Below are 27054 nucleotides of genomic sequence, written 5' to 3'. Positions count from 1 at the left end.
GGACCGGTGTAATGTATTCACATTTGTCCAAGTGTCTATGTACTATTTACTTTTGTGCTTGGCGAATTTATTTATTTGTCAGCAACTATTTCAGTTGCAACTTCCCAGTAGTTGAAGTATCAAGGGCACTGCGACAGCACTTCTCTAGAGCTTGCTTGTCATCAGTGGCACATACGTCCGGAGGGGTTACTCAATCTCCCAAATTTATTTGCCTTAATCATTCCTTTTGCGTACTGCCGCAGGCTCGTAAGCCACCTGTTTACATTTCATCCAGCTACCGCGACTGTGAAGAGAAATCTAAGCGAGAAAATGCACACAATGCCAGCTGGAGGTTTCTTTCAGTATATTTAGAGTACACCTACATACACATCACACACAAACTTAAAACAAGCAGTGTGATTGGTTAGCACTGCAGCGCTGAGAGCGGAGAGATTTAGGCTGCGATTTGGGACTCGAAACGGAAAACAGCATCAACCAACAACTTCAACAAACACCTTTGGCAGTTTTTTTTTTTTTTCTCTCTCAACCAAACTTTGCCTCTCAGTGTACCTTCTCTTAGGAACACTCGAAGCCTTGCCTTTGCATACGTACAGACGACTCTAGCTGTTGAAAGACCCTTTAATTTATTGCTACCTAGAGTAGTAGTCGTACGACTCCAACACTCCGCGGAACAAAAAGCGGCGAGCAGGGGAGAAAGGTGCGCCGAAAGAAAAGAAAAAAATGTTTTTGGGAACAATTTTTTAAATGCCAAACTTGCACCAAATGAGGATTTCCCCCAGAGTATATTGAAGGTTTACAGCTAGAGGGCATCACACGAAAAAAGTGAAACAAACAAAAAACAAAAGGCACCCTAAAAATGTGCAACGGGTAATATACAAACAAGACGACCCGGAAAGGCATCTCGCGAAGCAAAGAGCGCAAACAAGAGCAAGGAAGTCGGGGGAACCATTCATCGTCGCGTGGACACTGCAATATATATTACTCGCAAAGATGAGTCTCCTACGCGTTGGGGTGCCGCCGAAATTTTGTACGGGCCGGCTACGACCGGCTACTTCTTGGTGGGCGACACGGGGGCCGGCTTGGCGGCCGGCTGTTCATCACCCTTGACCTCATGGGGTGGCGGCAGCTTTTCCCAGGACGGCTCGACGCCCCAGATCTCGCGGGCGTACTCGGCGATGGTGCGGTCGCTCGAGAACTTGCCCGAGGAGGCGATGTTGAGCAGTGCCATCTTGGTCCACTCTTCCTGGTTGGTGTACATGTTGGACACCCGGTCCTGGCACTTGATGTAAGACTCGTAGTCTGCCAGCAGGAAGAACCTGCCGGGGAGGGAGTGTCTTTTGCGACCACCGTGCGACAGGGATGTGTGTAGTAGAACAGTGTCTCGCATAACCGAAATGTACCAAGTGCCACGTAAACGAACTAGCCACATAACCGATCACTACATAGCCAAGTTTCAGCCAGCCAGGTGTCCTAGTTTCGGCCAGCTAGTTGTCTATCAGCCAACATTCTGTTAGCCAAAATTACCCTAGCCAGGAGCCAAGCCTCGGTTTAAAGAGCCCCAGCTAAAAAATGCAAAATATTAGTCTGCTGAAAGGTATTGAAAAAAAGTATCAGCCAAAGACGTCCCGGCCAAGGACGTCCCCGGCCAAAGACGTCCCCGGCCAAAGACGTCCCCGGCCAAAGACGTCCCCGGCCAAAGACGTCCCCGGCCAAAGACGTCCCCGGCCAAAGACGTCCCCGGCCAAAGACGTCCCCGGCCAAAGACGTCCCGGCCAAAGTCGTCCCGGCCAAAGTCGTCCCGGCCAAAGTCGTCCCGGCCAAAGACGTACCAGCTGAAGTCTAGTCTTGTCAACTACTCCCTGTCCATGGCCCCACGTAACTATACATAAACCACTTACCTGTCATGGTTGAGAAGGACATTTGTGAGATCGTGGAACAGGCCAGGATTGTGAGGACTGAACATTCCACTGTTGATCTGGTCAATGGCCTGCTTGGCTTCTGGAAGCCTGTTGTAGTAGTCCCAGGCGTTGTAGCTGCAAGACCATCCGTCGCCACACGTGAAACACCCAGTGTTGTTGACGATATTGCAATATTAATGCGGTGGCGTTAAGAAACTTGTTTTGCAGAAAAGCCGGCGGGAGTTGTTGCGATTGGAAAATCCTGATTGGTAAATCGGGTCATGACGTCACAGCCACATGACCTTGCGCAGGAATTTCAAACAACCCACTACGCTCATGTGAAATGTGACGTCATGCGTAGAATGAAGTGATTTAAAATGACGTGTAAGGCGATTTAGAGGTCGCTGCATGTCTCAAATGAATTCACGTCATAAAGTAAATAATTTGCTTTAAAGAAAAAATTTACGAGGGATTGAAACTTATGACCCTTCGGTTGCAAGTCAGACGCACTACTGATGACTAGGCCAGGCAGAGATGCTTGCATGGCTTGGGAACAAGTGGGAGCTCATATGTTTAGTTTTCGCGTTTCACTCTTAAAGGGAAACTGAACCGGTTCTCTATTTGAGGAAAAACATTTCAATGGCCTTCATTCTACCTCCAGGATGAGGAATGAGGAATATCAAGATTATTTTTCAATTTGGTGCACGGAGGCTTCAGAAATTAATTTTTAAAGTATCGCCGAAGCCCCTCCTTCCCGGGGCGTGACGTCACACTAGGAGCCTTCGGAATATCTGCTCTCGCGCATCTTCAGCGCCTGTCAAAGCTATGCACGCGCACTCTTGCTATTTTCAGAAAGGTCAGAAAGAGACGTCACGACTGGTGTCAGTGCGGGGAAATATACCTGGCAAGCTTGCGTTGCACGCGCTGAACACACGAGCGACACGCGCTTGGCGGCCCGAAGATCCTAGTATGACGTCACGACTGGTCGAATGTTTTTTCGCTTTTTCTCGCTTTTAGTTGCATCTTCAGGGAAAACAAAAGTGATATTCAGATTCACGGGATAAAAATACGCCAGAATTCACCTCTAACTCGTTTTTTTCAAGTAGTGTTTCAGCTTCCCTTTAAAGGCGAAGCTAAGCGTCCAAGTTTTAGTAATGTTAGCTCACTGACAGAAAGGCGGATAGTGCTGAGTTCGCATGGCGAAGTACAGTCTTCTCCAACATGAAAGACCCACTCGCGGCGCATGGCTGAGGCTGCGGCTTGTAAGGGTACTGCTTGCGCTTTGGGCCATTCTACGTCACTCCGAGGGAAAGGAAGGCACTTCGTCAGTGTGCGCCGATGCAGTTAGGCTGCGTTATCGAGTTTTACTCCCCTCAGAGCAGTATGATACTGACCACAATGCGTGCCGTGCCCCCATCAGTAGTCTTCTCGGCACTTGCTTCGAGTGGGTCTTTCATATTGGCGGAAACTGTACATCGTGGCCAAAACCTATGCAGCATGCCAGAGCACTGTGAGCACATCACATGACAGATGTGCTGCATCACTGCAACAAATGCTTCAAACGTCATAGTTGGATCAACAGTGCTTTGGGTGTGCAAAAGCTTATGGTTAAATGGGAATTCCGGCGATTTTTTTAGCAACCCCAACTCACCATATTTTCGAAATTGTCGTCCTTTACTCTTTCCAATATGCTATTTAGTATTGCGAAATTCAGAGTAGTTTTACTTCACAAATTGGTATGTTATATCCAAATGTATGTTGTAACCAGGTCTGTTGTAACGAGCTTAGACTGTATTGTGAAATCGGCAAATGAAAATGACGCCAAAACGAAGGTTTGAATACTCGCGCTTTTCATTGCCGTGACGTCACGGGTGGGCTAGCTTGCGGTTTGAGCGGGCAGTCTAAAAATGAACTATGCCGAGCATTTGTATCGTGCTGCTGCACGGGAGCTGGAGCGATTTTCCAAAGCATTCATTTGACACCATGAAACTGTTTGTAATCAGTTGGGAACAAAGTCTACAGCCCAAAGAGTGAACCCCTGCCTTCCCATGACTTCACTTTTTCAATGTTGCCAGCAGAGCTTTTCATTTTGAAAAACACGATGAGGACCAAAATTGTAAATTCTGTAACTTCGCAAAAAAAGGTTATTGTCCAAGTATTTGGGTTACTAGTTCAGCGACGTTTGTTGGTGTTTTTAGCAAGTTTTTAGGCAAATCGGGGACTATGAAGAAAACGGCAGAGTACCCCTTTAATACCCAAAAGCAGTGACATTCTACGAAAATGCGATCTGCTAAAACTTTGCGAAGTCGTGCAGTTTCTCTGGGCGCCGAGTTTTCTCTGTGCATCATTCTAGGTGGCCCTAGGACCACCTATGCTCTTGTTCACCTCAAAAACCGCCGTTAAAAAAGTCCGGCTCTTTGCGGAACATTGTTAATTCCCCCCTTCGTTCATGAAATTAAGATGCCGTATTTTCCGGGCTATAGTCCGCACCCAGCGCATAGTCCATACCTTGCCCGAACGTAAAAATTATACACAGCACACTTTGACAAATGCCTCTTGTATTAGCTCACTAAGAAGCTTGCATCATACATAAATGCACATTAATATACTTTGTTATCCATTAAATTCTCCACGACTTGTCAGAATGAACGACCTAGGAAAAAAAAATTGTATAGTCCGCATCGGGTAAAATTTAAACTTCTAAACATGAATAGTCTGCAGACTATAGACCTTTCCAGCGGCAGTCTCGAACCAAGCGATTTACAGTGTGCATCACTGGTTTTAAGAGTGTATGACGGTGTTGCCCGACTGTGCTGGGCTGCGGGTTCTCCCGTCAGTGGGCTGTGGCAGCCTGCGTAGGCACGATTCTGGATGCTGCTGGTGGCTAAATTGCTGCATTTCGTTGTTTCTTTTGTATTCTATGGCAAATAGAATTTCTCGAGGTCTTCAAGAAACATTGTACTATTTTTGAAAACAAAATCAAACAAATAAAAGCTATTTTCGGCGAGTCTGTGCGCAACGGAAGAAATGCAATTGAAATGTTTGTTTCATTTCACACCGATTTTTTCACAGTGTCGTACGCCCATCTGTATCACCCTGCAAAGGTTTTAACTGTTGAAATTATTTGACCACACAGGATAGCCGAACTGCATGAGTATTCCCCGCTCACAACACGAAATTCAACGAGTCTCATCGATCGTACAACATATATTGTACATACCCCACGGTGCCGCGCTCTCCGAACAAGATTCGAGAAAGGTCTCAAATAACATAGCATATCCAATATAGTGTCGACGATAGTGGCTTCACAATGATCGGACGGAATCCAGTTTGTTTTGGGACACGTTTTGCAGAGAGCTGCTTTTTTGCACCGCACCAAAGCAAATGCACGAACCTGCCTATTCCGCCTTATACCCCGACCTGACCCTATCGGCTATTTTTCGCAAAGACCGGGAACATAGCTGGGAAGTTTTTTTGGAAGATTAGTGTGATGGAAATATTCCTCGAAGAATGTCAAACAACCCGCGCGCCGCGGGCTGCTCGACGTTTTGCTCTCTTCATTCGTTTCCTGCGAAGGCCGAGCAGGCTACAAGCCCTAGAATTCCCTGGTTCTGACAGTGAAAGATTACACAAAAATGATAAGCATCCTGAACAGGCAAATAAAGTAAAATCTTTTAACGAAAACCGGCAAACTCCGCATGGACAATGCAGGTGGGGAGTCACACTGACCGGGTTTCCACAGTAAAGTAGTGATTTGAGCTAGTTGGTACTTCAACATGATAAAACAGCGCACAAAACACTGAGGAAGAGAAAAGTACAGATCGAACGGAAGAGCGCCGTTTGTTCGCGCTCTTTCGTTTTATTTGTCCTTTTCTCTTCCTTCATATTCTTTGCGCTGTTTTATCATGTCGGGTTTTTACAGCTCAGGCGGGTGGCAGAAATTTCTGACTGACGGGGGTCGCTCAAGCCCCAAAACGGCGGCGGCCAGAGAGCACTTTTTGAAAACGCCTATAGCCTGGAAAATACGGTGTATGCATAGGCATCCTAGATTGGCTTTATCTTTTTGTCGAGACATACCCATTTCAAATGCCAAGAGCATTGTTTCTTTCTTTGATGACCAAACCCTGGAAAAACGTGTAGCGCACGAATAATGTGCAAACCTTTCCTTTTCTTGATGCAACGAGCATAGATTTCGAAGTGTAAACCTTGGAAAAACGTGTAGTGCACGAATAATGTGCAAACCTTTCCTTTTCTTGATGCAACGAGCATAGATTTCGAAGTGTAAACCTTGGAAAAACGTGTAGTGCACGAATAATGTGCAAACCTTTCCTTTTCTTGATGCAACGAGCATAGATTTCGAAGTGTAAACCTTGGAAAAACGTGTAGTGCACGAATAATGTGCAAACCTTTCCTTTTCTTGATGCAACGAGCATAGATTTCGAAGTGTAAACCTTGGAAAAACGTGTAGTGCACGAATAATGTGCAAACCTTTCCTTTTCTTGATGCAACGAGCATAGATTTCGAAGTGTAAACCTTGGAAAAACGTGTAGTGCACAAATAATGTGCAAACCTTTCCTTTTCTTGATGCAACGAGCATAGATTTCAAAGTGTAAACCTTGGAAAAACGTGTAGTGCACAAATAATGTGCAAACCTTTCCTTTTCTTGATGCAACGAGCATAGATTTCGAAGTGTAAACCTTGGAAAAACGTGTAGTGCACAAATAATGTGCAAACCTTTCCTTTTCTTGATGCAACGAGCATAGATTTCGAAGTGTAAACCTTGGAAAAGTGTGTAGTGCACGAATAATGTGCAAACCTTTCCTTTTCTTGATGCAACGAGCATAGATTTCGAAGTGTAAACCTTGGAAAAACGTGTAGTGCACAAATAATGTGCAAACCTTTCCTTTTCTTGATGCAACGAGCATAGATTTCGAAGTGTAAACCTTGGAAAAACGTGTAGTGCACAAATAATGTGCAAACCTTTCCTTTTCTTGATGCAACGAGCATAGATTTCGAAGTGTAAACCTTGGAAAAACGTGTAGTGCACAAATAATGTGCAAACCTTTCCTTTTCTTGATGCAACGTGCATAGATTTCGAAGTGTAAACCTTGGAAAAACGTGTAGTGCACGAATAATGTGCAAACCTTTCCTTTTCTTGATGCAACGAGCATAGATTTCGAAGTGTAAACCTTGGAAAAACGTGTAGTGCACGAATAATGTGCAAACCTTCCCTTTCCTTGGTGCAACGAGCATAGATTTCGAAGTGTAAAACCTTGGAAAAACGTGTAACGCACGAATAATGTGCAAACCTTTCCTTTTCTTGATGCAACGAGCATAGATTTCGAAGTGTAAACCTTGGAAAAACGTGTAGTAAACGAATAATGGGGAAACCTTTCCTTTTCTTGATGCAACGAGCATAGATTTCAAAGCGTCTAGGTAGTCCCAACTCCAATGGATCCTACCATACGAGGGATTGTGCCAATTTGGTTTCCCCCTGAGCCAGTTGCAAGGCCCAAGGCAAGAAGGCCTCTGTGCAGTTACCGGGGTGAAGACTGCACTCACCCAGACTTGGCCAGGGCGTTGACCTCGTCCTCGTTCATGCCGAAGATGAAGATGTTCTCTGGCCCCATCTCCTCTCGCATCTCCACGTTGGCTCCATCCAGAGTGCCGATGGTCAGTGCTCCGTTCAGCTGCACTCACAAATCATGCATGTTAAAAAGCTAAATTGTTCTTTACGATTGTACTACTTACAGCCACTCTCAAAACATATAGTTAAGTTACACAAAATATTAGCTGCAAAATGTGCTATGATGTCAAGGTACACTCGCACATCCTATGTGGAAAAAGGTATCAGCACAATTTCGTTATCGGTCTAGTGTTTGGCTCATGGTAGATTTTGAATTGGGAGCAACAACAATTCGACAATATTAAGACTAACAATTTGCATTTCTGCGTATCAACACAATTTCAACAAGTAACAAAGTGAACCACGTGACAAATTGCATCATAAAGGTAACTATACTACAGAGTTACAGATACTAAAATTTTCACTACTATAGCTTGAGAAGTATTTAGTTAGCAAACCGAGCAGCAAACGAAATTATATTTAATTAGTTGCAACATAACTGTCGACAATGGTTGCCCTTTAACGGTTCTCATCGACGATTGTCTCGATATAATTTAATTGTTGACACTACGACTCCCGTGAGCCAATCGGAGCAAACATGCAAAACACGCAACAGCCCTTCACCGGACAATGGTACATTGTCACGTGCCTCACTCCAATTGGCTCGCAGGGGCCACAGCTTTTGCCATCTGCCAAGTTTTGCCGCTCAGAGGCTGCATTTCAAATCTTGCTCCAGTAGATCAGAGTTACTCCTGCTGGTCATATCGCACGACAACACAGAAAGACACCGGCTTTGCCTTGCTACCTGGAAGCTCCTGGAAAGGGATAAAACTTCAGTGGAGAGGGAGGCCGCGAGGGTGCGCACCTACTCTGAACTCTCCCCCCACCCCCTCTACTTAATTATCAGTTCTCCGTGACCTCCAGGTAGCAAAGCATGTGTCCAAGGCTACATGCACCTTCATTTGCATTTCATTCGTGCTTGATAGTACAAAACCTTTACTCTGGAGCGAGATTAAGTAAATTTTGAAACACATCAGTGTCTGCAGATAGAGGAAAGGAGCTGGAGAAATGGATAGATATTAACAGCTACATATAATGGGCAGTAGCTTGTGCCACCTAGCCTAAAAGCTAAAAAAAAAAAAAAAAAAACGCACCATGAACTTCATGTTTCCTGTGCCGGAGGCCTCGGTGCCTGCGGTGGAGATCTGCTCGCTCAGGTCTGCGGCAGGGATGATCTTCTCGGCCAGGCTGACCCGGTAGTTCTCCAGGAAGATCACCTTCAGCTTGTCCCCCACCACAGGGTCGTTGTTCACCACATTGCCCACCGCTATGATCAGTTTGATGATCTGCTTCGCTATGTGGTAGCCTGGTGCCGCCTGGAAAAGCACCTCGTTGTTAGCACGCGCTCTGTTGACCGCCATTCTTTCTTATCGCCTGCCAGCGCAGTCGAAAAGCAGAGTTACTCGAACTAAAATGCAGCAGTTTCAAGTAGCTATACTTTATTTCATGCTTAGTATATGCCAAAATTTCAGAAGTTGGTTATCGAACTCAATTGTTAGAAACTATTTCATTTTTCAATTAGGAATTTGTATTGGCTCTTGGTCACAGACACTGCCTGCGTGTGTAAGACCTGCTGACCACCATTTTCTCATTAAAAATTTCAGAAAATTGCTTCCTGACGAGTTCCAGCCGCTTAGACTGCTATTCTGAACCTCCAATGGACCGTAGCTTCAGAGATTTGAGCCGTGCACACATACCTTGCCACCGATCATGATGGTACGGGGCACCATGGGGGCAGAGGGGTTGGCCTTGATGCGGTTGTACAGGGTGATGATATGCAGGCAGTTGAGCAGTTGCCGCTTGTACTCGTGAATGCGCTTCACTTGCATGTCAAACATCGAGGCCGGGTTCACCTTTACTCCCGTCTCCTTTGTCAGGTACTCCGCCAGGCGCTGCTTGTTCTCCTGCACCCAATTCACCCCCCAATCTTACTCCTAGTAGGGAGCCTACAGCGCATCTCCGATCGGCGCGTTTGCTGCTGCCTCAAATGTGGACCCTCAATGTCTGCTTGGTGACATCCTGGTGGTCGCACAACAGCGGAGGCAAGCACGGCAGACTCCCGTTTTACCGTGGCTCACTCTTGGCTCAACAGTCTACCAAAGTTTCTGCGGCAACGAGTTTGCACACTGTGACAACGGCAACCCTCTCTTGCTTTTTCCACAATATCTACACCTAACTGCCAGTATCGCCACATTCAACAGCATGACACTCCAGCTTTTGGGACATCATGTGGTACCACTTTGCATGACCGATATAGGACACTAAACACACTGGCCGAAGACGTGTTCAAGGCATTGTAGTCCTAGAGTTACGCGCGGAACAGCACCAAACTCCCGAGCAGCAAGTCTCGTCGGAAACGGCAGGAGAACCGCAGATTTGTTAGGGATTCCATACGTGATACGAGATGCAGAACGGTGCACTTACAGCCTTGACCCTCTGCAGGTCCCTGAGAAACCCCTTGTCATTCACCAGGGGCTTCAGCTTTGTCAGCTGGTCCAGGTGCACAATCCAGTCCTCTCCGATTTTCTGCAAAGATCCAAACACAGGAGGGAGCGCTCAGCACCCATCAGCAGACGGGGATGTGCAGTGCCCGTGAATCTGCGAGAGGAGCTCAATGTGCCATGGGGATCTTTTTCGATTTATCTGCACCGGCCATCAGCGATGCAGAAAAGTGTAGCATGCTGCAGAAAAGTACAGGGCAACGTACCGTAATAAGGCACACTCGTAAATCGAATCTGGTGGCATGCACCAAGTGTAGCTGATGCAGGAGGTGCACGAAAATTGAATGCAGCAACAGCCAACCACAAGTTTGCTGTTCGCACATGCCTAGAAAGTTACCATCAGGCTTCCCTATGTGGTTCTTCACACAACACCCCATTTGACATAGGTAGTACTAATCTGCATGTTCTTCCTTATTCCGAGAGACGGTGTGCAGTCATAGGCGCATCTACGCACATCTGCAATGAGGTCGGCCAGGCTCGCGTTGCACAGCAGCAGCCAGCGACGGGGAGTGATACCATTGGTCTTGTTCAGGAAACGGTCTGGATACATCTCGTAGAAGTCCTTGAACCTGGACGCAAACACGCGCAGTGTTTACCTAAAATGGTCAACCACAGGAATGTTGCTCCAAACGACATTACTAAAACATTTTGCACTTCCAGTTTCTGAAACTTGAGTAAACTGCGAACTACCAGAAACGTTGAAATGGTGAATTACCACTTTTGCCAGCATTCTACAACCCTCGCAAACCGAGAATGGCCATTTTAAAATAGCCCATTCTGAGAGCTTCCCAAACTCTGAGCCCATGTTACAAAGAACTACTAGCTGAAACCCTCCGATGTTACAGTGTACAAAAGCAGACAAATTTGCATACACACACAAAAAGGGACACAGAAAAGAGTTCCCTCTTTGTGTGCCTATGCAAATTGTGTCTGCTATAACATCGGGGGTATGAACAAACAACTTGCCCAAACCCAAACTATTCTGAAAGGTGTTCCCACTATTGGAATAATCAACTCGTGACAGTCTCTCCAGACTCACTTAGAGACTCGCTCAGTGAATAGACAAAGAGTACTTGCAGTCCCTTTTTGAGGATCTCGGAGTGTATGCGAGCCACGCCGTTGATCTTGTGCGAGCAGACAATGGCCAGGTGAGCCATGTTGATGCGCTTCTCTCCTTCCTCCTCCACCATCGACATGCGACGCAGGCGGTCGTTGTCGCCCGGGAACTTTTGCGCCACTTGCTGCAACACGTCCACTCGTTACAGCACGCAATAGCTCCCCATCAAAAGCCTCAAAAGAAAATGACAACTTACCCCGATACTGCTTCGCATAAAGCAGACTCACGCGGAATGCGTCATGTTTGTGCCTGTCTGTTTTAGTCCATTCGAATCTGTTGTGTACTGCCTATTTGGCTTTTCGGGTAATCTTAGAGAATGAGACTTCAATACACGCATGATGCATTCTGCGTCATTCGGTTTTATGCGAAGTATCCAGGAAAGTTACCATTTGTTTTGTCCTTTTCCTCGCAGTAAGCTTAAAGATGTTCCAACCATTTCTTAGTTGCCATATTTTACGATTGCAGAAGTACATCTATAAATGAACTGAAATAGTATTTTAAGCCGCTCCGGTAGCACTATACCCTTTTTTACCCCAAGAAAACGGGAAGTTTTGCGCACTGTTCATACACTACGTAAAGTACAGTAATCCCGTTGTAACAAAATCACTTTTTTTCGAATTATTCCTTTTATCGAAGTTCAACGTGGTCCTAGCCGAGATGCACGCATTTTGAATCAGATTATTCGAAGTGTATCGGCGGCCGACCACGCCTATTATGAAGGCCGCGGTGCCGAAAGCACGCGAGTCTACACGAAGGCGCACGGAGACCCTTGCGTTCTTTCCCCCTTCACTGAGGCAAACGGCAAACTGGGAAAACGGCAAACAAGAAAATGAAGCAAATGGGTGACGGGAGGCAGAGCGCCGCTTCCGATGCCGATGCGCCGACGCAGGCAGGGAGCAGCGGGACCAGCGTCCACGTTTCGACGCTCCTCATGGCCAATGCTGCCCGACTTTTGTCGGAATCTGGTTCAAGGAAGCGATGGAGCCTGGAGGAGGTCATCCCTTTGGGAGCCCCCGATGTGCGTGCCTGTGACGTACACGCACACGTGCGTAGTATGGGAGGGTGGGAGTGTTTACCGAAGTCGCTTAGATCTGCGGGATTGAGAAAAGTGGCCGGGCCAAGTCCGAAATCGCCGAAGAATTCACCATTCCGGCATCGGCTGTTCGACGCTGTTCACCATTTTGCAGAACAACCAAGGCATACTGGATAGGTTTGAGAAGTTTCTTATGCAAGAGTAAGCGCACCCGCAACCCAAAGATAAGATTGTCAACTGCATTGCGCACGTCAAATTTTTTCTTACGAGCGCGCTTGCCGAGCCGGTGCACGATTTCTAGGACTGCAACGAGTTTTACAGGAGTGTGTGCAAACATGTTGGCAAAGCCACCGAAGATAACTTTGATTTGTTCGCACTTGTATGCGGACGTTACCGTTTCTTCTGCCATGAATGCTGCGATCGTAGACCTTGCGTGCGGCCGGGGTAAACACCAAGCAACGTCGGAGAGGCGCCTCGAAAAAGGCCAATGACTGCAGAGATGCAGAACATTCTACAGCTGTTTCGAAACAAAGTGGAGCGCAGCGGCGGTGAGAGTGTTCTTGCGATGTCTGGAACAGTTCGAGGAGAACTGATGCCCAAATTAAATTATCAGCAAGCTCCATTTAATTTTTTTTTACTCGGTAAAGCAACCGCTTGTTCATATCTAAAGTTTTTTTTTATTAGGATACGGTCAGCGTTCCCACCCACCTGCAAGGCTGTTGGCGCTGTTTCTATGGTACTATTGCTTTTACCAAATGACCGCTTATATCGAATTTTTTTGTTATAACGAGGGATTACTGAATATTACAAGATTTGGTTGCCGGAGGTAGAATGCGTGTTTTTGGCATTTGAAAAGTGTATGTCTTGATAAGATAACACGATCGTAATCTAAAATGCACCTACATATATCTTAATTATTTACATAAAGAAGGAAATGAATGCTCCGCGAGGAGCCGGAATTTTTTTTATTACGGTTCTTGAGGTAAAAACGAGCGTAGGGGGTGGAGCATAGGAATAGTGACAGAGTTCGTCGATTCGATTCTCGCCAAGGGGCAAAGTGATTTTTGCAGAGAAGCCTGGCTGTGCTTTTATGTTTTTTAGGCATGTGTGAATAGTGTATTTTGAGTTTGGAGCTAATTCAAAGCGGATAGTGGTTTTGGTTGAATATTTTCTAATCAAATATTGAATAGTTTCTGCAACATTTTAACTATGGTTTTAACTATTTAACTAAAATTCAGTTGAACTTGTGAAAGTTATTTGCAACCTTCCACATCTCCACTTATAAGCTCAGTTAATTTTAATATAGATGAACTGTGGCATGTAAACAACACATTTGTTGCAGCCATCCTAATCGAGGGGATTCATATATCTGCTTGCTATATGCAAGCATTCTTTTCATTTCAAATTAAAAAAAAACACGAATGATGAACGCAGGCTCTTAAGACATTGCTGCCTAATATACCTCCTGCATAACTGCAGCAGGTTAGCCCCGTTGAGTGCGCTTCACGCCGAACACTTGTGCACTGTGGGGAAGCAATACCCACAGAGCCCACGAGCATTGCTTCCCCTCATTGCACAGGTGCTCCGTGAGAAGTGCACTTGGTGGGGCTAATTTACCGCGATCAACACTTCAAAAAGTAAAGGCCAGTTCACATATACAGTGCAGTGCCGAATCGGCGCTGTAGAGAGCCGGTGCAGCTCAGACCTGCACTTGACTTATCACCAATGTGGTTCCACAGTGGTGCACGTGACTTATCGGCGACGTGCCGTTCCACAGTGGCGAGCAACAATTATGTATTGCTGCTTAACCGACAACTCGGCACAGCACCAGTGCCGCACCGGCGTCTTTTCCAGCGCCAATTCGGCGCCGCGCTGTACGCGTAAACAGGCCTTAAATATTGCAGTTCACCTCGATGCGAATATCGAATAGCCCATTTTTCTAAACTATTATTCGAATATTCGGACAACACTAATGTTTTTGTTACAATTTTTCGCAACGCTTTAGACTTTGAAGTTAGCCCTAAAATGCATTCTAGATTAGAAGAAGTAAGGAACAGCAGATTCCATTAAAGAAATCTATGCAGGAGAGCGGTCTGCAAAGCACATTGAGGAAGAAGGGCAACGCACGTGCAGGAAGCGTGCATTGATCTCGTAGATGATCTGCAGGTGGCGTGGCAGGAGGTTATGCAGCATGGAGCAGGGCCAGCGCTCCAGGGCTTCAGGCAACACCGTGTGGTTGGTGTAGGCACAGATTTCGGTGGTCAGCTTCACTGCCTGCCCGAAAAAAAGGAGGGGACTGTGTAACATCCGGAAAGGTCACGGACCGGTTGTCACGGCAGCTGCCATCAATGTCGTCCCCTTCTTGGTTGTCAGTAGAGCTAGAGCCACCAGACAAGCTATGCTACAGAGGAAAAACAGTTCAGCCATCTTAGTGCTTAGAATTATGGTGGCCAGTTACGTGAAGCTTTATCTAAAATTGCAGGAAACACTTTTTCGTCTTCCACAAATGTTAAAACAATCAGCAACAAAGCTAGGGTGCCACATAACCCGAGCTTCGTGGCACCCTATCTGAAGCTCAGGAAGACCCATTTTCGAATTGCTACTGTACTGCCAACTGTGCCCACTGTACGCAAAGTACCAAAATGACGGCGCCCACAAGGAGACAGGGGAACTGAGCGCTTTTTCTGCTTTCCCGATGCCCAGTGTTTGGCCGAGACTCATGCTTTAGCCAAACGAACGCGTGTCGCAGCCGTGTGCCGACACAGCGCTCATGTTCAACGAGCGCGAGTCGCAGCCATATGCCGACACAGCGCTCTTGTTCAACGAATGCTTTGTGCCGGCTTTTGGTAGGTCGCTTAGAAAATCCGGCACCGTGGCCCCGAGGAAGGTGTGGCGTGTGCCTACCCTATCAAAGTCCAAGCCCTCGATGTCCACAAGGAGGCGTACGAGCTCGGGGATGGCAAGGGCAGGGTGGGTGTCGTTCAGCTGGATGGCCACCTTCTCGGGCAAGTGGTCCAGGCTCGTGCGTACGGGGGCCCTCGTGCCGAACTTGGACGACTTGTAGCGCCGCAGGATGTCGTGCAGCGTGGCAGCCACCATGAAGTACTCCTGCTTCAGGCGCAGCTCCTTGCCCTCAAACATCTGCACGGGGAAGAAAAGGTTGTATCGGCTCGTATTCCGAATGACAACCTCGTTCTTGAAAAAGAGTGGGGGATTCTGCTCAATTTTTCCAGAGTGGAATGCTTTTATGGCTCGGTTCTTAAAGGCCTGACCACACACTTGCGTTTGCTTAGGACAGAGTTCTTGCAATCTTTTATGACGAGAGAACACACTGACATGCTGGCGCCATCTATGAGGTGACTTTGGGACTGCATTTCATTAAAGCGAAGGTTCTGCGGTGTTTGCGAGATCGAATGTACATACTGTATATGAAAAATGGTCGAACATTGGTGAAAGTTTTTCGAGCCAAGAAAGAAAGAATGATGTCCCACAGCTAGCTGATAGAAGGCACCATGCAGTGTGTCTCTTCAGAAATTTTAAGAGGTTTTAAGGCACACAGTTGTAAGCGGACGCAAGCGTGTGAACCAGCCTTAAGTTTGAAACATAACGAAATGTTCTTACAAAAAAATTATAATACGACCAAGTGTACTTACAATCACCCGTGCCGTAGCCCCATTCAGCGCTTTTCGCAGCCTCGAAGTGAAGTAGGAAAACAACTCGATCCTATATGCATCACGTCAGAAATGTGCAGAATGCTTTTCTTGCTAAATTTAGCGAAAGGAGGTCTCGCGACGTCCTAAGCGTGCCAAGTGTAGTGCAAGCTGTGGCATCACATGAGACCACAACGCGACACTGCGACATGACGTGACCACCGCCCGCTTTGCAGGAAATGCAGTCTGCATATTTTTTACTGTACACACAAGATCGAGGCATTTGTTTTCTGCATTTTATTTTCTCTTATTTGTTGGAGAATTATCTCTTCACCGAAAATAAAGCAGAACCAAGTTTTTGTGACTTACATTTCTCTTAGCAGCATGTGCACCACGGGAGACATACATAACCACCAGCAGGGGAGAACAATTTTGAGTCCTACATTTGTTAACGAAATAAGTTCTACAACCAAGTTTTTTTTTTCACGCATTGTATTGGCAGGCGACGGCATTTTGATTTACAATTCCTAGTACTTTATATGCCACCCCTAATTGCATATGTAGTATGAAATAATGTTGTAATTGCACAAGCCACAAAAAATAACTGAAATAAATAAAATTAGGGGACTATTCCCATTTTAATAAATCAAACCTTGGTAGAGTAAAAAAACCCAGACACCCATTGCTATTTTAACACTGCACAAAAGTTGTATTGAAAGAAACCAACGTTACTAAAACACTCAGTTGGGAAACTCCCATAGAGACAACCCTAAAAATATGGCCCCAATCTGTCTCCGAGCACCGAGCTAATGACGAACACAACGCCACCATTTCTCCCGCAGCGGCCACTCGAGAAACTGCAAGTGACTTCTATTTTTGGCTTTGACAGAGGTGAACCTCCGTCTCCCCGGCGGACGCGCCGCGTTGAACTACTGAAGTTAAAATGCACCTAGGTCGGGACGCGCTACCTGAAAGGCCCGCTGAGGCATGGTTTTATAAAAACAATATTAATTGTTCCGCAAAGCCTTGCGAACTAAAGATGATAAAAACATCACGCGCCCATCATTGGGTACTAAACTCTAATAAATTTCATACAAAAAGAGTCTTTTCCGTTTGTTTTGACGCAAAAAACAGGTTTTCAAAAAGCTCAAAGTGACCACAGTACACACAAGTGACAAAGAGTGGCGCTGTTGTCGCATTTAGCTCGGTCTCGGTGGACGCCAGCGGCCCAGGTTTCGACGGCGAGTTTCCCAACTGAGTCTTTTAGTAACGTTGAAAGAAACCAAGCAATTCACTCACATTGTCATTAGGATAGAGCACTCGGGAGATGTTTTCGGCCAAATTACGGTCCAACACGGCCTGGATGTAGTCACCGTTGTTGACTGGAATGAAGGGAGACGCGATACAGATCAACAAATATGGCATCGGCGCAAGTGAAAAGACGTCCGTCTAATTAAGTGCAACAAAACCGCATGCAGACTCACAGAAGCGGAGGTTGAAGTTGACGGGGGACTTTGCCGACCAGAGCCGCATCGTGTTCACGACGTTGTTGCGGAACCCGGGAATTGGATTGTCGTAGGGCATCGCAAACACCACCTGGCAAAAGCGAGCGCAAGAATAGATATACAGCAGTGCGATGGGCTGGTTTGTTCATACCCATAATAACAAATGCGACCGAGACAAAAAAAAAAAACAACGCGTGGACGATCACGTGATGTGATGCGAATGGACAGCGTCCGATGGTGCAATATTTCTACGGTATTGCACAGTGAATGAGTAGAACTATTTCGGTGATATTGCGTGCATTCCATCCTAACGTACAGGGTGAGGCCGAGCGAATCGGGGACCAAAGGCGAGAAAGAGCAGGTGGCGCCCCCTCCCGGGCCAAAGCCAACTGCAATAAGTGCGCTCATGCTCCATTCGTTTTCAGCAAGACGACACTCGCCCACAACCAGCTCAATACTATAGCCGACGCTGTAAAAAAGGCACACATACGACAAGGATTGAAAGGTACAAACAGCGCAAGGACATTGACGAAATAAAGTGGTTTCTCACACTTTCGACTAGTTATGACCGAGTGCCTTAAAATTTCTTACTTAGGATCTTTTACGACGAGAGAACACACTTGCGGTATCTGTCGGGTAGCCGTGGAACTCTGCATTTCTTTATATTTCCCGCTTTTTTTTTGCGCATTATTCCTTCTTTCTTGGCTTGAAACTTTAGACAGTGTTAAAAACAACCACTTCTCATAGATACCATGTTCATTTGATCTCGCTGATACCGCAGAACCTTCACTCTAGTGAAATGCAGTTCCGGGTCACCTCATAGATAGTTTCGCACGCCTGTGTGCTCTCTTCGTAAGAGGTTGCAAGAACTCGGTCATAAGCAAATGCAAGTGTGCGTGTGAATGGGTCTTAAAAGAAGACAGACATCTTTTACTGTTTTGTTGTGCTGTATGTACTTTTAAGAATCATGACCTTTCAGCAAACAAAATCGTCAATGTTAGACAAGGACTGGCCAGTCCTTGCTATATGTGGATCTTTTTTTCCGTCAGTCTTGTTCGCATTATCGCGTGCCCACTAACTGGTGCCCTTAAGCATCTTCACACTCACGTCAGTAAACTCACAGCAGTAGTGTTGTCAAACCTGCAGGATCCTCAATCTCATTCTACTGAAACTGTGCACGAGCCCCGTGCAGGTAGATGAAGTGAACCGAACCATTATCCGACCTCGTTTAGGACAGCCAATCAGTGACTGACCTGTGTGTCAACCCACTTGAAGCCCTTGTCCGTCTGCTCCACGTGGCCATAGAAGTTGACCGGCAGCATGTACTCTGGACGGGCCTTCTCCCAGGGGTTGCCGTACCTCAGCCAGTCATCTGGCTCTTCTTGCTGCAAGCCCAGACGTCGGCAGAAATTTGCCAGATGAGTGTGCACGGCCCCCGAAAACAATTTTAAATCAGTTCGTGAAACATGGTGTCATAATTATCCTCAGATTCTTATTCGTTCAGCTCCAATCAAGCATTTTAACACAATCCACAGAAAGTACCATTACCATAATCAACGTTTTGGCAAGACAGCCCTAATAGAGTATTTGAACACTGAGGAATGAATGGCTATAAAATATGTGGTTTTGAGGATCTTAACACAGGCATTGGTGGGTTCTCATAAAAGGTTCCTCTGAGCATCTCCCACCGTTCCTCAAGCATCCAAATTCTCTCGGTCATCCCAAATCCTAAGTAAGCTGTTTTCTAAGAACTCTTAACACATTTGTGCCCCACACTGATGCACAACGACGAGCCAAACATGACTAAGTTTGTATATTATTGCTATCAAGGTGTCGATAGCATCTGCACTAGTTTATTCAAAAAGCACTGAGCAGGGGAAGGCTTCTTCGGCTGTTATTTAGGGCAGGTAGGTGCCTTCCAAGGTACAAAATTTTGAGATCCTTTCAGACAACTGTGTGGGGGCATCGAGGTTCAGTATAGAAAATCTTATTATACCTCGTCTCTTGAATGGGCAACTGTATCAATGAGGTAGTCGAGAATACCACATAAAAATTAGATTTTATGTTATCGCATCTCTTGACTTCCTAAGTTCATCAAACAGTGGTCAATCATTGCAGGAATAGAAAAGAATAGGAATAGAACAGAACCGATTTAATGTTGCTCAAGACACCCAAATATAATCAAGTTCAATTGACATACAAAATTTCAAAGGTCATTCCTCCGAGAAGTCATCCCTGAAAGTATTTCAAGAACCAGTATATAGAACAGGGGTGGCCAAGCAGACCCGGCCTAAGAGCCGCAAGCGAAATCACGAAACTTCGCCGCGGAAAGGGGGGCGGGGAAGGGGGGGGCAAACTTAAATTTCTGTATGTATGGGGGCACAAGCTGCACGACTGTACGTATGGGGTACAAGGCTACCAAACCGCGAGCCATGCTTTATTCTGAAATCCTTTCTTTTTTTTTCCTGAGGAAACGCAGAAAGGGGCGGGGGGCCCTTACGAGGGATCCGCGAGCCGCACTTGGACCAGCAAAGAGCCGCATGCGGCTCGCGAGACGCGGTTTGGCCACCCTTGATATAGAATACGATTTTTCATGACTACATGGCCTGCATCGGCAGACTAGGTAAATATTCTATGCAGCCTAACGCATGGAGCTCGACCAACGATGCACGAAGCCCGTAGGGCACTTGCCTGCTCGTTGTTGACAATCTTCTGCGAGAAGATGCCATACTCGTAGCGGATGCCGTAGCCATAGGCGGCCATGCCCAGGGTTGCCATGGAGTCGAGGAAGCAGGCTGCCAGGCGCCCCAGGCCCCCATTGCCCAACCCGGCATCCTCCTCCACTTCCTCCAGCTCTTCAATGTCCAGCCCCATCTGGTCCGATACGTCAACATGTGTCTCGTCACGCTTATGCTAAAGCTCAATGCTGGGGAATGTAACAAGTCAAATAACAATACAGTACCCCAAGTGGTCCCAGGTCACCCCTTAACTGGTCCCAGTTCACGTCCCTCATCTGGTCCCAGTTCACGTCCCTCATCTGGTCCCAGTTCACGTCCCTCATCTGGTCCCAGTTCACGTCCCTCATCTGGTCCCAGTTCACGTCCCTCGTCTGGTCCCAGTTCACGTCCCTCGTCTGGTCCCAGTTCACGTCCCTCGTCTGGTCCCAGTTCACGTCCCTCGTCTGGTCCCAGTTCACGTCCCTTGTCTGGTCCCAGTTCACGTCCCTCGTCTGGTCCCAGTTCACGTCCCTCATCTGGTTCCAGTTGGGCCTTCAGCTGATCCAAGTTTGTACGAACTGGGATTAACTAGAATCAGCTGAATCCCAGTTTGTACCAGCGATTCCCAGTTTGTACCAGCGATTCCCAGTTTGTACCAGCGATTCCCAGTTTGTACCAGCGATTCCCAGTTTGTACCAGCGATTCCCAGTTTGTACCAGCGATTCCCAGTTTGTACCAGCGATTCCCAGTTTGTACCAGCGATTCCCAGTTTGTACCAGCGATTTTCAGTCTGTACCAGCGATTTTCAGTCTGTACCAGCGATTCCCAGTTGGGGCCAGTTAATTCCCAGTTGGGACTTGTTAATTCCCAGTCGGGACCAGTTAATTCCCACTTGGCACCAGCTAATTCCCACTTGGGACCAGCTAATTCCCAGTTAGGACCAGTTAATTCCCAGTTAGGACCAGTTAATTCCCAGTTAGGACCAGTTAATTCCCAGTTAGGACCAGTTAATTCCCAGTTAGGACCAGTTAATTCCCAGTTAGGACCAGTTATTTCCCAGTTAGGACCAGTTATTTCCCAGTTAGGACCAGTTATTTCCCAGTTAGGACCAGTTATTTCCCAGTTAGGACCAGTTATTTCCCAGTTAGGACCAGTTATTTCCCAGTTAGGACCAGTTATTTCCCAGTTAGGACCAGTTATTTCCCAGTTAGGACCAGTTATTTCCCAGTTAGGACCAGTTATTTCCCAGTTAGGACCAGTTAATTCCCAGTTAGGACCAGTTAATTCCCAGTTGGGATTCCAACTGGTCCCAATTAGACATTTTCACCTGGGCAATACAGGCTAAACATTAAGTAAAGCTTTGCATCCCAGCATGTACGTGCTCGCTACCTTCCGCTGGGCTTTGGCTACATGTGCAACAATTCTATTTAAGACAAAAGACACGTGCTGGAGACTGAGCATATTGAATTCTTAACTTGTCGTTGGCTATAGCAGAAGGCAGAGAAAGGGATATTTTCTGTCCACTCATCCCTTACAGTGCTAGTTACGGCTAGAGTGGGAAAAGGCAAAAAAACAAAACAAAAAAACTTGTCATCACCATTCTTTTGCAGAGGTTTTGGATGCAGAGCTGTGAAGACTATGCCAGCATTTCATAGAAAAGCTGGTGCAAAGTATATGAAGAGAAAAATCAGAAGGAGAAATGCTACTTTATCGTTTTCAAGCGCATATTTTCTTGATTAGGAAAACAAATATTCTAGTTGATAAATCAGCATAAAAACATTTCTTTCATTTGCCTGTTACCGACTAAGGTCTTCATATAGTATTGTGACAAACAAGCTATTTCTCTCAATTCTTAAGTTGAGAAGTCGTCTCAAAGCATGCGTTGCACCACATTGCCTTGGTAAACATGTTGCCAATTAGCTCTAGTTCTGCCAAATGCGGAGCCTCACCTGATAGAGGGCCTCATCGCAGGCATTCTGAATTCCCAGGTTGACCATGGTGTTGGTCAGGGAACGCCCCATGTAGTACTCCAGGGACAGGTAGTACACCCTCTGCACGAGGAGGAGTAATTGCACAGGTTGGACCCTTTGGCATGCCAACCAGTTGGGTGCTATGAAACACCCATTTGCGTGTTGGCATCCGTGCACTCCACCAGTGCAACATTTAATTTATACTGCTTGAAAAGCGATTTAGCTCTTTAAAAGTTTTCATTTCATCAGTTCGAATTTGCCCGTTCACACATCTTTATTTCACCAGCTCAGAGGTTCCACAGTATGTTCACTTGTTCTAATAGGGCATTCACTGGTGCCAAAAGATGTTCACTGGTTTCAATGAGTTAGTTTCAAAGTGTTTTCACTAGTTTCAAAGTGTTTTCACTAGTTTCAAAGTGTTTTCACTAGTTTCAAAGTGTTTTCACTAGTTTCAAAGTGTTTTCACTAGTTTCAAAGTGTTTTCACTAGTTTCAAAGTGTTTTCACTAGTTTCAAAGTGTTTTCACTAATTTCAAAGTGTTTTCACTAATTTCAAAGTGTTTTCACTAGTTTCAAAGCGTTTTCACTAATTTCAAAGCGTTTTCACTAATTTCAAAGCGTTTTCACTAGTTTCAAAGCGTTTTCACTAGTTTCAAAGCGTTTTCACTAGTTTCAAAGCGTTTTCACTAGTTTCAAAGCGTTTTCACTAGTTTCAAAGCGTTTTCACTAGTTTCAAAGCGTTTTCACTAGTTTCAAAGCGTTTTCACTGGTTCAAAACAGTTTTTAGCAGGTTGCAAATAATTGACTGGATCAAAAGTTCTACACTAGTGCAAAATCATCCTGTCTGGGAATGAACATGCCAGTTCACTAGTTGTCAGACCAGCAGTGTATATGCTTAAAACCCGAGATGCACGGTGACACATAAGGAAACTGGGCATTGCTCGACTGCAGTTAGAAGCAACAAAAATAGAAGGGACATTATGCCAAAACACTTTCTTGAAAGGAACAAACAAAGTGTCGTCAGAAAAGAAAAAAAGAAAGTCTGCAACCGCCGTTGTAAATCATGGTCCGTATTCTGGCAACAAGGAGTTACTACCTTTTCTTTTGCTTACTTTCTTATGCCATATCAAATTCCAAAGTTCAGCGACCTCAGAGGTGCATCAAGACTTCCTTGTAGCCAGGTGAATACGATGCTCAGGACTGTCATTACAGTTAAGTTTATATATGGGTACAGTGCAGCACTTCAAATGTATACAAACCACACAGTACAGTGCAGCAGCACAACCTTAACAAAACTGGCTACAGCATTGCTTACCGATTGTCTCACTTTTAGCCCAAACAAGATAGACGCCAGTAAAAAAATTATTGTCCATGAGTTACAGGAGTGGGGGAGTCATTAAATAATTTTGAACCATATCCACAGACTTCATACTTTAACGACAAGCCTTGAACATGCTAACAGTCAACTATTAAAACAAAAGTCATTTGTCACATATAACTACTCCCGCTCCTCCCCACATGCAGATCAGGATCTGGCGAGTATTGTACTGTCGGCTAGCTTAGGGGTGAATAGAGTATAGTCCCTAATCCTAGAAATATCATTCTAGACATTTCCCACCTTCAAGTAGCGAATGACTTCTCTTCAAATTATTCGTCAATACTATACATAAATTTGTCATTCCTGGGCTTCTTTACTTCGCACAAGTACGCATCCAATAGTTCAGTATTTGCTGTATGCAGAAAATGCATGGCAGTACTTCAATTTAGTGTGCAAATAATCACAATCAAGCAGCCAAATATGGCATCCATTTTTTTTTTTTTTACAAATCTCCATACCCTCATGCTTTTTTTTATTGTCATTCAATTTTGTTACAGGGATTGAAGCTGAAAAAATTCAGGTTCTAAGGTAAATGCTACGTTGTGCTCAGCGGCTCTGAAATCAGCCCGACAATGGCGCAGTAAGAGAAAACTGCCATATCATGTTGGCAGACCCACGATGTTTTTTTAATACAACTTGTGAGCAGCTACCACAAAATGTTGTGCAGTCTTCAAGCTGTCATCACAGCTGCCAGCTTTGACAGTTTATTTAAAGGTGTCAGGTACAAAGAATATTGCACGTCTACTTAGAAAGGCCACTGATGATACCACAGTGAAAACGCCACTTGCAACTTTATTAAACATATTTTTTATTTATATGCAAGTCGAAAAGTGAATCCTACTTTCTGCAGCTCCGGACAGCAAAATTAGTAAAACCATGCATTTTGCTTTTTTAATGATCTAATTAGGCTATGGCCAAATATAGCTCAAGCGTGAGCACTACTCATGGCTACAACTCTGAAATTGTAAACAGATAATAAAGTAAGCAACTGCGTAGTAGTTAAATGTTTTTCTCCATCTTCTAACCAATTAATTGGTTTCATGTTAAAATTTTTCTTGTCCACAGAGCAAATAAGACGAGGGAGAAGAAAAAGAGGAAAGAAAAAATGTCTTTCCTAGGGACTTTTCCAGATTTATGCAAAAGTAGGTTTAAGGCAGTAAAATGCATACTTAGGCCAGTTCATTTATACTGCAACCATTTTGAAGCACGACCTGCATGAGCCCTCAACCGCGCTTCAATATATAATGCAAGTTCCTACATAAAATTAAACAATTAAAAGTTTTAAATTTCTATGTCTTTCAAGCACATCCAGCGCTGAGTGCACGCAGATGTCTTTTCTCTGTCCCCATCATCAGCCGTCAGCTGTCCCAGAAATTCCATCCAGCGACCATAACACGGTGTTTGCAATCCCCCCCCCCCCCCCCCCCCCCCCCCCCCCTTCGAGCCGATTGTTACAAATATACCTACAGTCAAGGCTATAGAGGACGCAGTGCGGCGCAAAGCGGCGCATTTCCTGCGCATTGCCTTGGCAGGGAGGCCCTTCGGGAAAGACAAGGGGTGCAACAAACCCATAATAAGAAACAACCCTGGATCAATGCCAGCAAAGATCCCCGCCGTGAATTGAAGCGACACTGCGCCGCGGAAGACGCAATCAGAACCGACTAGACGGAAAACTTTAAGGTAAACAAGCAAAAGAAGAAGGATGAGCTAGTAACACCCTCGGTTACGTCGCGGCGAAGGAAATTACAAAATAGTAATTGCGGTCGGCAGGCGCGCTTCGGCGCAATGCACCAGAGCGTTGCACAAGAGCCGACCTTACAGGCGGAAGACACCGCGCGCGTTGGTTGCCCGGCAACAAAAGGCCCAAAAACGTCCTTGGATCTGTTATATTAGAAACGTATAATAGAAGTAAGAAGGCACACTCAACTTTCTATTAAAAAAAAAAAAAACGTAAAAATAAAATAGCACACAAAAAAAATTGACCGGCCGGAAGAAGGGAAGGTAGGTCAAGCAGAGGTCAGAGTTATCCGGCTCATTCCAACATTAACACGGTTAAAAAGAAAACTTTCACGGCCAGTCGGCTAGACGACTAAATAGTACTCCCGGTTACGTGGAGATAGTAAAGGACCAAAACTCGCGCTGTAGTCTCAAACGATAACGGCGACTTGGCATCCCAAGGCTGTGCGCTAAATAGGCTGCGCTTATCGACTTCACAGCCGATAACGATAAGCCAGAAAAACACACTGACCCCGGAATATGTGCTACCCGCTATCGAAGAACCAACGAATGGCAGCTTAGCGCGCGCGCAGCGCATTCAAGGAGGAAAACACGAATCGCACAAACAACCAAATCAAGACGCTCCGGAACTTCGCAACCGGGGGAGGATTTCCTTGGCGTAATCACAGTTATCTAATCCTTTCTGTGCACACTCCTTGCAGCGGTGTTTTTCGACCCTCGACTAGTCACGTAACCGGTCGTCTTGCACCAAACGAGGATGCACCTCAGAAACCCAAATTCAAGAACGAAAAAACCGTTATTTACCGCTCCTATTGGATAGCAGACGACTGCAAAGACCGTCTGCTAGAAAACGAAACCAAGAGCGCCCCACTCCGCAGTGCACCGCTGACCAAACCTCGTTTGACGGGTCCGGCCTTCGCAACGACCTCAATCCGGCAACACCGCTCCCACCCCTAAAACCCAACGTATCTCCCTTTGCGTACCGAACTGTCAACGCTTGATTGATTATACCGAAAACGCGGAAGCCGCTCGTCAAAAAAACACAGCGATTAGGAAATAATGATTCGGCGTACCTTGGGGTCTTTTTCGTAGTAGTGCTGCTGGGTCCGGATCCATCGCCCAACCAGGTGATCTTTGACGGTGTGCGCCAGGGCGAAGTAGTAGTCCCGCGGCGTCGCCACATTGCGGTCTTTGACCAGGGTGTAGTGAACGTGCCGGTTGAAGGCCTTTTTGACGTTCACCACGTTCTCTACTTGGGCGATGCCGCGCACGCTGATCTGCTTGCGCTTCTCGTGGTCGGAGGCCGGCACGGCGGTCGTCATGTTCGGGGCGTTCTGCTGGCCCACCTGACCTTTGGCGACCGCTGACGGCGTGAGAGCGGGGAGACGGTGTTAGGCCGGTCTGCTCTCGGCGGGAGAAGCAGTTAACCCGGTTTGCGGGTGAAACACTTGACTCTGCACAACGGCCGCGCGCGCTACGACTCCCGCTGTTGTGATGTGATGTGATGTGCGCGCCTGAGAGCGGCTTTAGCGATTCGACCCCTCGAGCTCTCGAGCTTATCAAGGTCGCGCAGCCGCAGTCTCGAAGACGGCGCAACGGCGCGTTCGTTTGTTTTATGTGCGCTAAAGGGAATGTCGAGCTTAAACTCTTAGTGGGTGATAACCGTTTTTAGTTGTCGCGTTTAAAACTTTGATAAAAAAATAAAATATATAGACGTATTTTATACAATAATCTACACCATATAATATATTAAATTTTAGATGTTTAAAGTTATAACTTTCTTTGCTTGAGAATACCTGCAATCACGTGATTATTTACGTGACGTCATATTTGTATGTACGTGCTTGTGCGGGAAGCCCGACA

The 27054-nt window shown here is 46.0% G+C and overlaps 1 protein-coding gene across 2 annotated transcripts; it reads right to left on the bottom strand.

Annotated features, from left to right (window-relative positions):
- Positions 1-326: 326 nt before the first annotated feature.
- On the bottom strand, positions 327-26812 carry LOC8025110 (glycogen phosphorylase). 2 transcript variants are annotated; one of them, XM_029974186.3, is made up of 16 exons: positions 26265-26812; positions 22057-22158; positions 20082-20264; positions 18644-18775; positions 17370-17481; positions 17185-17267; positions 15140-15376; positions 14363-14509; positions 11163-11326; positions 10540-10654; positions 10009-10110; positions 9282-9488; positions 8679-8900; positions 7461-7588; positions 1899-2033; positions 327-1316 (listed from the first exon to the last, which is right to left on the bottom strand). In XM_029974186.3, the coding sequence occupies exons 1-16, from the start codon at positions 26511-26513 to the stop codon at positions 1049-1051; spliced, it is 2586 nt and encodes an 861-aa protein (XP_029830046.2). In that variant the 5' UTR covers positions 26514-26812; the 3' UTR covers positions 327-1048. The 2 variants fall into 2 exon arrangements, with proteins under 2 accessions (XP_029830046.2, XP_040076153.1); XM_040220219.3 differs by having other exon boundaries at positions 11163-11332; positions 14369-14509; positions 26265-26741.
- Between the last annotated feature and the right edge of the window lie 242 nt (positions 26813-27054).

The sequence above is a fragment of the Ixodes scapularis genome, unplaced genomic scaffold, assembly GCF_016920785.2.
Source record: "Ixodes scapularis isolate PalLabHiFi unplaced genomic scaffold, ASM1692078v2 PGA_scaffold10__122_contigs__length_95168666, whole genome shotgun sequence".
In the NCBI taxonomy this organism is placed as follows: Eukaryota; Metazoa; Arthropoda; class Arachnida; order Ixodida; family Ixodidae; genus Ixodes; species Ixodes scapularis.
Note: the sequence above shows the minus strand (reverse complement) of the source record. Positions and strands in the feature narration are given on the sequence as shown.